This window comes from Pogoniulus pusillus, chromosome 8, assembly GCF_015220805.1.
Source record: "Pogoniulus pusillus isolate bPogPus1 chromosome 8, bPogPus1.pri, whole genome shotgun sequence".
Taxonomy (NCBI): Eukaryota; Metazoa; Chordata; class Aves; order Piciformes; family Lybiidae; genus Pogoniulus; species Pogoniulus pusillus.
In genome coordinates this window covers 27,401,666-27,413,844 of record NC_087271.1, presented here as the reverse complement: position 1 = coordinate 27,413,844, position 12,179 = coordinate 27,401,666, and the positions used below count along the sequence as shown (strand labels likewise).

Below are 12,179 nucleotides of genomic sequence, written 5' to 3'. Positions count from 1 at the left end.
CAAAGGTGTATTTTCAGTTTTAAGCTGGATGATGGCTTGTAGATGGCACATCGGTAACTTAATTTTACTTTTAACATCTACTCTAAGTTTGCAATAAACTGAATCAACCTGGATTTGGTGTAAGACAGGACAAGATACAAGAATAGCACACAAACATGCTATCTCTTCACAGAATCCTTTTGGTTGGAAGGAACCTCTTGGGATCATCTAGTCCAGCAATTCTGTTAGACCAGAGTCTAACAAACAAGGTTGTTCAGGACAGTGTTTTGAACATACCTAGGGATAGAGGTTGTGCAGTCTCTGGGAAACCTGTTTCAGTGTTTGACCATTCTCACAATAGAAAAACATCTTGTGTTCAGAAGTTGTTCAGTGTACCCGTTATCTGAGGGGTGGGTGTCAAGTGGATGGACCCAATCTCTTATTACTGATTAGCAGCAATAAAACAAAGAGCAACAGCTACAAACTGGAACACAGAAGGTTTTACCTCAACATGAGGAGAAACTTCTTTACAGTGAGGGTGACAGAGCACTGGAACTGGAGCAGGCTGCCCAGAGAGGTTGTGGAGTCTCCTTCTCTGGAGACTTTCGAAACCCTCCTGGATGTATTCCTGAGCAAACTACCCTAGGTGATTCTGCCTTGGCAGGGAGGTTGGACTCGATGAACTCTGGAGGTCCTTTCCTACCTGTAAAGCTCTGTGATTCTTTTGTCCTGTCACTGGACACTACTGAGAAGATGCTGGCTCATTTGTCTTCTTTCTCTCCCATCAGACATTTATACATATTGACAAATTTCCCTGGAGCCAAGACTAAGAGTCTCATCTATACCAACAGCCAAGCTGTTCTGCTAGACTTCAAAAGAAATCATATAATTAAAACTAAGCAGCATGCAGATTTTTTCAAATGTTACATTAGGAATCCTACTTACCAATAATAAAAATTATGTTTGATTTCCTCAGATCTTCTGAAAATTCTAATGTGAAAATAAAAATTGTTTAGTTGACAAGAGCAACTGTTTGTAATCTTAGCTACTTTCCATGTTAAATTGGGGAAGGCTCAGGCAAGGTGGTCTGCTTTTAGTAGAGTTACTTTCTGCTATAATGCTCTGCATTCCAAAAGAAGCTATTATCCATAAGCCTAATTATTGCCTAGTTTCATAGCTCTCACTGTAGATATGATAAATATATTTTACATGACAATTAGACCTTGCACATAGACCTCAGCTCTTTTAAAATAGAGAAAAAAGAGAAAGAGGCAGGTGCATCTTGCTGTAACAACCTGCTTCCTGAGCCCTTGTGTTTTCCTCTGAATAACTTCAGTCATAATTGCTACAGAAGTTTGTCCACATGCATTTGGATTTCATATTTAGTGCAGGGCATCTGAGATACAGTCTTAAATTCCCCTAAGTCTCAAATTCAGTCAAACACCTGGATTTCACCTAAGCTTATTGTTGTTACTGCCATTTTAGAGCCAAAGCCCCTCTGTATTGCAGGCTTGCCTCTTACAGAAACAGTGGTTTTAAAAAAACTAGTTCATTCTGGTCTAGTTCCTTCCCAGACATTAGCCTGATCACACCTGCTGGAATTTTATTATGCTTTTTGGCTTAAATCACTTACATTTGCATTTCAAAATATAAACAGCCTGAATTCACTTTTACCTCCAAAGGAAATACAACTGTATTTAAATACAAGGGACAGTCAAAATCAAATGGCACTGAGAAAAACTCACCTCCTGTGCTCTCATAACCAGTAAAACTTGACTCATCTTCATCCTGTTAATGAAGAAATCAACAAGTTGAAATTGATCTTCTGCATAGTTTGTGCTGCTTCTTATAGCTGCTTATTCGTATATCTCAATATTGTCTTGCTATTTTGACCTCTCAATTTTAATCTCTCTCAAGATCTGGTTAAAAATATCACAGAAATGCTGTTAGTGCTGTTTCAGCTGTTCTTGAATGCTCCCAGGGATGGGGCATCCACAAGTTCTCTGAGCAATCTGTTCAAGTGCCTCAACACCTTCACAGTCAAGAACCTTTTCCTACCAGCTAATCTAAACCCTCTTGCAATTTAGAACGGGTATCCCTCATCCTGTCGCTATGCTCCTTGACAGTGACCCTCCTAATCCTTCCTGTAGGCCCCCTTTAAATACTGTAAGACCACAAAAAGGTCTCCCTGGAACTTTCCCCTCTTCAGGCTAAACAATCTCAAGTCTCTTTGTCTGTCATCCTTCCAGGGAGAGTTCTCCACTCCTCTTATCATCTTTGTGTCCCTCCTCTAGACCTGCTTGAGCAGATCCATGTCTTACGCTGGAGGCACCAGAGCTGAACATAGCAACCCAAAGTGAGGTCTCATTGGAGTGGAGTTGGGGAGAAGGCTGAGAGTGCACTCAGGCCCACTTTCCATGGCAAAATAAACAGTTAAACAGTATTGGTCCCAGTACAACCCCCTGCAGAATAAATAGTATTAAATAGTACTGGTACCAGTAAAAACCCTCGAGATTTGCACTTGGGGCTCTCAGCCACTGACTGCAACTCTTTGCAAGCATCCAACCAAATCCTTACCCTCCGAGTAGTCCACCCATCAAATCTGTCTCCTCAATTTTCAATTTAGAGACAAAAGTGTCACCTGGGACAGTACTGAATGCTTGACCACTTAAAACTCAATACATAAGGCATAATACAATCAGTGAATAATTACAAATCCTGGCCAGTAACAGTGCTAGAGTTGGAATTCTTTGTTGTTCTTATAGGTCAGAATTATATATATGCTGGACATAGTGTAAGTTATGTAGTGTCAATGTACCCATAACATCAGTGCTTTAATTTAGACTATAAAATACCAATAATAGTAATGGAAAGTAACATGTTCATACTATATCAGCCACGTGTAACATCATCATGGAATACATTCTGCTAGTCCACTCAAAATAATAAAACATTGTCAGGATGTAGTTTCTTGCAGTTCTATTTCAGTTGTTTCAGTATGCTGTCAGAAAAGAGCCACTGCTAGAGATTTCTGTAGCTGCATGGTGAGTAGAGTGGATAAACTGCTGGACATTACAATTTGCAAAGTTCTTGCACTACCCTTGCAGGTTTGTCCTTGTCTTCCTATCAGCAATGAAGCACCCAGATGGACTAAAGTCAGTTTTTTGTAGCCAAACAAGTACTCTTTTATTAGGCTGAAGTGTTGCTATCTTTGCTATATAGAACAATGTTGTTGTTGTTTACAGTAATTCTCAGGCTATTAACACTGCATCAGGATAACTGTCATCTTAAGGAAAAAAAAAAGGCAAAGCAAAACTTAAAAGCAGTTGGGTCTACTAAGCTTGCAGGAGAGTATTTCAGGGAAAAAAAAATCAAATAAGAGATGAATCTCTTTCCTGGGATTCTAATGACAGTATTAACCCTATATGCTTTTCCTTCCATGTAATAATAGGATATGTTACATATAAAAGGCCTAGGTTTAGATTCAGCTTCTTATCATGCCTTTGCAGGTTTATGGGTCAAAATAATTGTAGACATGAAGCTTAGAATTGTTTCTCTAAAAATCAAGATCAGAGCTGCAAGTATACAATTAAATGAAAGAAACACTGCTCCTTTCAGGTACTGCTCTTTGTTCTTCCCTCTAATTACAGAATGAAACTGCCTCCATAACCCTGTTGGGCTGCTCAGAGCAGTAGGTGATAATAAAGGTCAGTTTAAGTCAGGAGTGGCTGAAATATCACAGAATCAGAGAATGGTAGGGGTTGGAAGGGACCTGTGATCTTCTGGTCCAATTGCCCTGCTAAAGGGTCACCTAGAATACTTTGTGCAGGAATGCACACAGGTGGGTTTTGAAAGTCTCTGGAGAAGAAGTCTCCACAACCTCATTGGACAGCTTGTTTGGTGCTCTGTCACTCTCAAAGTGAAGATTTGTTTTTTCCTTGTTATTTAAATGAAATGTCCTGTGTACTAGTTTGTGCCTCTTTCCCCTTGTCTTGTCACTGGGCACCACTGAAACGAGCCCAGCCTCACCTTCTTGACTCCCTACCCTTTTATATATTTATAAGCATTGATAAGAGAAGACTTGAGAGGAGGCATCATCCATATGTAAAAAAATAGTCAGAACTAAAGCTGAACAAGGTGTGAGCTGCTTTTATTTGACCAAGTGTATCTTCTTGAATAGAAAACAGGTTAACCAAAATCCATGTTCACATGAGGAAAAGCTATTAAAGTGAATTCTAATCACAATTAGAAAGCAGGTAATCAGGAATTCTGACAGTGACATTGATCAGAACTCAGCACATCTAAGTCATTCTAGTTACATCTGTAACTGCTCACTCTTCAGATGCAGGAATATTGTTTTCAGAATTGCTTTTTGTCTTTTCTTAACTTTCCATTTTTTCCAAAGTACATCTGTTTCATAATTCTATGAGATAACTCAGCACACAGCCTGATGTGATTGAGACAAACAGCTCTGCTAAACTTCCATGACATAATAAGCTTTCCCATATTTCAGAAATTATGTTACTCTACAGAAACATTTTTTTTTTCCAGACAGAATTGAACAACACCCATCAGGGGTGGAAAGAGGTTCTGAAAGCCTGGTCTCTAGGGAACTGTAAAAAAAACATTGTGGGATAGTCAGAACAGCTGAGCTGCAATTAATTAGGCTTTGATGACAAGGCAGTTGTACACAGACTTCATTCTTCTTAAACTCATCAATCATTTCCCTTCACCTTTTTCCTCCCAGTCTCTTAGAATCATAGAATCAAGCAGGTTGGAAGAGACCTCCAAGATCATCCAGTCCAACCTAGCACCCAGCCCTATCCAGTCAACTAGACCATGGCACTAAGTGCCTCATCCAGGGATTTCTTCAACACCTCCAGGGAAGGTGACTCCACCACCTCCCTGGGCAGCCCCCATTCCAATAGCAAATCACTCTCTCTGGGAAGAACTTCCTCCTAACATCCAGCCTAGACCTCTCCTGACACGCTGTGTCCCTTTGTTCTGTTGCTGCTTGCCTGGGAGAAGAGACCAACCTCAACTTGGCTACAGCCTCCCTTCAGGTAGTTGTAGACAGCAATGAGGTCACCCCTGAGCCTCCTCTTCTCCAGGCTAAACACCCCCAGCTCCCTCAGCCTCTCCTCATAGAGATTGTGTTCCAGGCCTCTCACTAGCTTTGTCACCTCAAACGTACAGGAATTCTTTCTGCTGACCTGGGTATGCAGCCAGATTTGCTGTTGAGTTTGCAGTCCCAGGTAGGGAATGGCAGAGACTGGTCCTTATACTTGCATTTCACAATACCTATTTCTGATCATGTTCTTCTATCAGGTACCTTTCTGAACTGTGCATGATTTTTAACCTATATCAGCTGAAAGCACTATTCTGCCTGGTTACCAAAGTGCTTTGGAAAATAACTGTTAGATTTAGCAAGTGATTGCATAAGGAAATTTTCCACCAGTTATTAGATTGCTGGTTGTATTTTACACCACATTGCTATCAGGAATACAGTGATTTAAGCAACAGAATGGTTTCAGTGTTCTCATTATAGATGTTTCTATTTAGCTGAAAGCAAGGTAAGGAAGATCACAGTCTTTTATGTAGTGAAGAAAGGCTTGTCTGTGATTTCAGATGCTGTTAGATCCAGGATATATCAGTAAATACTATCTGGAAACATATCAATTAGTGGGGCATAGCTGACTCTGTAAATGCTTAAACAATATCAACAGTACATTAAAATAATTGCTGAATAGAAATTTGCTACCTTATCTCTTATGTGACATTTGCATTTAGAGTTGGAAAATGCAGGCTTTTGACTTTATTCTTACTTCATTTAGCTCATTATTAGCAAATAACTAACTACTTCTAGATACTTCATAGGTTAATGATTCTAACCTACTGCCTGTCATTTTATGGTTGTGAAGTAGTTTCCCTAATTAAAAACAGCAAATAATACTGGAATGATACAGAAATCTCCAGGTGTTTGAACTTTGCTACTAAGGAATTAGGACTCTTAAGTCCTATCATTTAAAAGGCTTTTTTTTTTTCTAAATCTAATGGTGAGGTCTTTTCTTCATTAAGATTTAGCAATGACAGCTGTGAATGCTTGTTACCTGATGACTTGAGAAAGCTCTTCTCTTACTATAACCTCTTCTTCAGTACTTAGTAGGATATTTCTTGTGACATGGGAAAGAAATTGTTGCTTGAATACTTTTTATAAATACTGAAGAGTGCCTGGTACATCTTATTCAGATTTCTAACTGATATAACAAGAAGATCCTCCTACAATTTTACTGAAAATGATCAGGGAGAAAAGAGGGAGTAGAGCAAGACTGACTTTAAAATGCAGCATGATTGTTGCCTAAAATTATGTTCAATTTTCAAGATTGAATTTGAGAGTGTAAATATTCAAAGGAACGTCTCAGGCACCAATTATATAAGCAAATAAAAACTACTTGTTTGTCTGCCTGGATATATCTGTTGAGAATTGAACTTAATGTGTAAAGTGAGGAAAAAACAAAAAGGCAGCACTGACAAACATAACTTTAGTCCAGGGTGACATGTTGTATACAGGAGAAAGCAGAGGCAAGAACTGGCTGCATAGTCTTCTCGTGGTGATCTCATCAGCATCTCTTTGTGGGGAATGCAGCTATATAGTCATACATTTCTCAGCACACCGTAGTTATGTAATTCTCCCTTAGGTATGCAAAACACCTGTACTCCTGTGGCGTTTTATTTCTTCAGAGACACTCCATTTCCATATAGACTGTCCCTGTATTTCCTTTGGGAATGAGAGGCAAGAGCATTATTTGCATTTTAGCAAAGAGACTAGGTCACTTGTCAGTGTAAACGCTGGAAGCAGAACTCAGTTTAAGACTTGCTTTCACCTCTTTAGCCTAGTTAATTTGAATTCTCAGTCCTTAATAGAGTAATATTAAATGAAGTCTCCAAATGTCTGCAGATGATGCTTCTACATTTAGTAGCCTTGAAATCAACTTCAATTCTCAAATTCCTTCACTGATTAAAAACAGTTTAGGGAATCAGAAAGCAGTATGAGATCTGTTCACAGGGTCACAGGATATTAGAGGTTGGAAGGGACTCAAGGAGATTGAGTCCAACCCCCTGCCAGAGCAGGACCATGCAATCTAGCACAGATCACAGAGGAACACATCCAGACAGGCCTTGAGAGTCTGCAGAGAAGAAGACTCCACAACCCCCCCTGGGGAGCCTGTTCCATTGCTCTGTGACCCTTACAGTAAAGAAGTTTCCCCTTGTGTTGAGGTAGAACCTCTTATGCTGCAGCTTACACACATTGCTCCTTGCCCTATCACAGGGAGCATGTTGAGCACCACCTGGATATAAAATTTATTTGCTTCAGCTGAGTCTGATCTGTCCAGTCTGTGTGGTTTTAGTTTGTGTTTAGCTCAATTAGGCTTAATTACAGATCAGATGTACACAACCTCTATTTTAAAGAATGTAGTTATCACTGAGTGATGTCTTTATATATACTGCAAAATGTAAATGCCCTGAGTAAGCTTTAGATGGGCAGAGTTAAGCACTGGAAGAAATTCATGTTAGTCAGATATCAACTGTGGAATTTCTGTTCTAAATTCCCATTTTCTTCCTGTAAGAGTGAATGTTTAGTTGTTATGAGAGATGCTGGCTTAGTTGCAGGTTTTATGTGTGAGCACTAGTCCTTGGGAATGAACTTTATGAGCCATACAGTTGCTTGCCATTAAAAGTGATTTATGACTCAGTTCATTTTTTGAGGCTGAGCTGCTTTCTGCAAGCTGAGGATCAAAATATGCCTCTAGAAACCTGGGGTGGCTGCAGACTGGCCACCTCTGTTCCAGAACTAATGAATATGTGCAAATAAGGTAAGATGCAGTACGAATGCATTATTTGAGTGGCATTTTTTCCCCCTGAACGACACATCTTCTTATACAGTTTGTACTGCTCAGCAGAGTGGAGTTATTTGTGTCAAACGGTACTAACAGCAATTATGGGAAGAGAACTGTGTGCTGATGTTATTTGAGGTGACTTCTGTTTGTTTGGAGAGTGTACAGTTAGAAAGGGGAAAAAAATCAGTGTCTGTAAGACCATCTACAATATTCTGTCATTAGATCACTATGATTCCTCTTTTACTTTTGGGGTTTTAGCAAAGACAAGAATCTCTATGCCTTTTTTTTTAACATAGCTTATTACCAATTCTGAAAATAAAGCTAATTTATACCTTTACAGATATAGACAGTAAGTAATTTTTAACACTTGTAAACTAAATCTGTCTCTCAAAACCATACAAGATTTTTTTTATTTTCCAGATTGGTCATTTTTGTCCTTTGACAGCATAAAGAAGAATAAAATAATATAATCAGTCAGGGTTGGAATGGACCACAAGCATCAACTAGTTCCAACCCCCCTGCCATGGGCAGGGACATCCTACCCTAGATCAGGCTGGCCACAGCCTCATCCAGCCTGGCCTTAAACACCTCCAGGGATGGTGCCTCAACCAACTCCCTGGGCAACCCATTCCAGCCTCTCACCACTCTCATGGTGAAGAACTTCCTCCTCATCTATCAGTAGTTTGGAGGGGGCAAAATCACAATCTGTCTGCTATAGTGTTGTGGGTGGTTTGCTTTTTCTTAAACTTCTGCAGGGTCTTTTGATAACAAAAGTCACATAACAACAGATGTTTAGGTGATTATAAAACATTAAAATGAAAGCAAAATGTATTTAGTTTTATGTTGGTTTCCAGATGCTGGAAAATTGGGGAAAAAAAAAAAGAAGAAATCAACTTTTAAATGCAAACTTATCAACCAAGTTATGCTATAACAACACTCCCCACCCCCAGCAGCATAGCATTATTTTGGTTCATGAGAGCAATCTAAGAGTGTTCTGGTAAACCAAAAACTTATAATCAAAAAGCTGAACTAGAGAAGACAGAATCATATATCTGAAAGGGGCCCACAAAAAAGCCGGGGAGGGATTTTTGAAGCTATCAGGTAGTGACAGGACTAGGGGGAATGGAGCAAAGCTGCAGGTGGGTAGGTTCAGACTGGAGGTGAGGAGGAAGTTGTTGAGCATGAGAGTGGTGAGAGCCTGGAATGGGTTGCTCAGGGAGGTGGTTGAGGTCCCATCCCTGGAGGTATTCAAGGCCAGGCTGGATGAGGCGGTGTGCAGCCTGCTCTAGGGTAGGGTGTCCCTGGGCATGGCGGGGGAGTTGGAACTAGATAATCCTTGAGGTCCCTTCCAACCTTGACTGATTCTATGATTCTGTATCTAACTTGAAGAAGATCTGGAGCCTGATTTTTTAGTTTTTTGTTAAATATCTTTGTGTTTTGAGGACAATTGAGATGCTCTATATCCATATTGTCTGTGCATAGTTATTACCTATTGCTCATTTCAAAACTCTTCTGTCACATAAAGTATTGAGTTAGTTTTCAATAGACCTCTATTAACAGAAAGCTACTAGTGCCTACAAAACTCTTGCCAGAAGTTATCACTATTTCTCCTTTTGCATTCTTCTTTTCTTTAAATCTGTATCACTCCTTAAATGATTCTCCTCAGTGTGGAGTATTTATGTTTCTTTGTATAAATTCTCCTGGGGGGTTTTGTTACATAAAGCTGCAACAACAGAGAAGTGCAGCAGGGCACCTTCCAGTGCATTTGAGCTGCAAACTCAGCACTGCTTAGATCCTTTTTTTCAGCCTGCTAATGACAATCCTAATGAATGGATCCCTCAAGTCACACATCATTGATGCTATGTGAAGGGTCTCTCAGCCCAGAACTGTTAACATTGGCTCCCAAGAGTTGGAATTTATTGGTTTGGAGGTTATTTTGTTTGGCTGTGTGATGTGTGGTTTTTGGTTGGCTTTTTTTTATCCTTCCAATGAAAAAGGTTTTTCTGCAGGCCAGTCTCAATTCCATGTCCAAGAAGAAAAAAAAGTGTAAGAACTCGTCACGAAGTAGGGTGCTGTAAAAATAAGGCCAGCATGTGGCCTCAGATGTATGATCTATGGATATCAAGATGCAAGTTGACAGCTGTGCTCAAAAGTTACCCCTGAAAGATCTTATTCTCTTTACATTTGATCGACTACGTTCTAGGTTTTCTAAAACACACATTTATATTCCAAAACTTTCAATAAGGAACTTTTATAAATACTGTAAATAACTTCTCTGCTAAGAGAGAATTTAACCATGGGAAGAAACAGTTCACTTGATCTGAGATGCACTACTGTGAAGGAATTCTAAGAATAGGTCATTTCTCACTCCTTATGACTGGTATTTAAGCCCAAATTGACTGAAGCTGACTGCACAATCACGGGATCCATAAAAAGTCAAGAGACACCAAACAGGAAGCATATGGCTTCCTGAAAATACATACAGGATTTAAAAAAAAATGGTTTTGAAGTGTTTCCAATGCACCCAGGAAAAAACACTCTTCCACTTCAGCACATTAGAAGTAATTTAGCCGAAGAGCAGCTTTGTGTCCCATTTAGTACAGCAGTGCCCTTGCAGTCATTGCAGTTCAATACATATGTGTAAAAATCAGTAGCATGTCCTTGGATAGTGATTAAGAAATATTAATATGTTTTATAAAAAGCTGTTCCTTCAGTACTTTAAAGGAATTGCTGCTACAAGTATTTTTAAGGGAAGTCCTTGGTACTGTCTTTAGGGATGCTGGACTACGCGAACAGAACCCATCTACAGCCCTCAGCAAAGTGTATAAATCTAGGAGGCAGAAATGGTTGAAAATGCACCTTGCATTCCTTTATCAGTTTTAGGTGCTATTCAGAATGTTCTGATGTGCATCCCATTTGCATCAACTCTGTGGGAAGCCTGATAGTCTCCAAGAATTGTGCAGGTTCTCTGGATTGCAAAGGTATAAACTGCAGAAGCCATAAATGTAGGATCACAAAATCAGTCAGGGTTGGAAGGGATCACAAGGATCATCTAGTTCCAACCCCTCTGCCATGCCCCGGGACACCCTACCATCTCCCTGGGCAACCCATTCCAGGCTCTCACCACTCTCATGCTCAACAACTTCCTCCTCACCTCCAGTCTGAATCTACCTACCTGCAGCTTTGCTCCATTCCCCCTAGTCCTGTCACTACCTGATAGCTTAAAAAGTCTCTCCCCAGCTTTTTTGTAGGCCCCCTTCAGACACTGGAAGGTCATGATAAAGTCACCTTTGAGACTCCTCTAGGAGCTGTAAAGTTGTATTTTGTGTTTGAAAGGGTAATGCCTTGGTTTGCCAACAGAGGGGCCAGGTGGTGTGAATGAAGATGGTACACTGCCCTAGTGCTATTGCCTTGAAAAATGAGTCAATTCCTACAATTCAGTGGGTAACTTTGTGGAGAGGCTGCTGCTGGGCTCTTCTCACAGGCAATTGGAGGCAGAATGAGGGGGCCCCAAGCTGAGGCTGGGTAGGCTTAGACTGGAGAGTAGGAAGAAGTTCTTCACAGAGAGAGTGGTCAGGCACTGGAATGAGCTGCCCAGGGAGGTGGTTGTCACCAACCCTGGATGTGTTTAAGGGTTGTTTGAATGTGGTGTTTAGGGACATGGATTAAGGTGTATCTTGTAGGGTTGTAGGCTGGACTCGGTGATCTTGAGAGCTTGTTTCAACCTGGCTGTTTCTGTGATTCTGGGGACAAGACACTGTAAATTGTAATGCTTTTTTTCCACAGCCACCTTCTGCAAGCTTCCTAAGCTGTCATGAAAGTATTCAGCAGAGCAAAAACGATGCCCATCTTGAAGAATGATGCTGTCACTGTTGTTTACATCCCCAGTAGTTCACAGGAGCTCACAAGCCTTGCAGCCAAATCCTCATGCGCCGTACTGCCCACCAGAAGTGCAGGCAGCCAATTTTTGCTTCAAAATCAGACTAAAAATAGGAGGAAGTTCTTCCCAGAGAGAGTGATTTGCCATTGGAATGGGCTGCCCAGGGAAGTGGTGAAGTCACCATCCCTGGAGGTGTTCAAGCAAAGCCTGGATGAGGCACTTAGTGCCATGGTCTAGTTGACTGGATAGGGCTGGGTGCTAGGTTGCGCTGGATGATCTTGGAGGTCTCTTCCAACCTGCTTGATTCTATGATTCAATGATTCCACTAACCTTAGCAGTCCAGTCCCCTCTAATATTTGTATCATCACTAAGTAAATCCAAATTAGTGTTCTGAAGGGAGAAGCAAGCAACTGTTCCTAGCA

General features: G+C 40.5%; 1 protein-coding gene and 1 long non-coding RNA gene across 2 annotated transcripts in view; one reads left to right on the top strand and one right to left on the bottom strand.

The window, feature by feature from the left end:
* Positions 1–12,179, bottom strand: part of AK5 (adenylate kinase 5) — a 108,560-nt gene that overhangs the window by 27,363 nt on the left and 69,018 nt on the right. Inside the window, exons 9-10 of the mRNA XM_064147836.1 lie at positions 1,725–1,767; positions 925–969 (exon numbers count right to left, since the gene is read on the bottom strand). Of these exons, the coding sequence (XP_064003906.1) occupies positions 925–969; positions 1,725–1,767 (88 nt within the window). The remainder of the gene's footprint in view (positions 1–924; positions 970–1,724; positions 1,768–12,179) is intronic.
* Positions 1–12,179, top strand: part of LOC135177611 (uncharacterized) — a 72,745-nt gene that overhangs the window by 7,754 nt on the left and 52,812 nt on the right. The gene's annotated exons all lie outside the window — the stretch shown is intronic.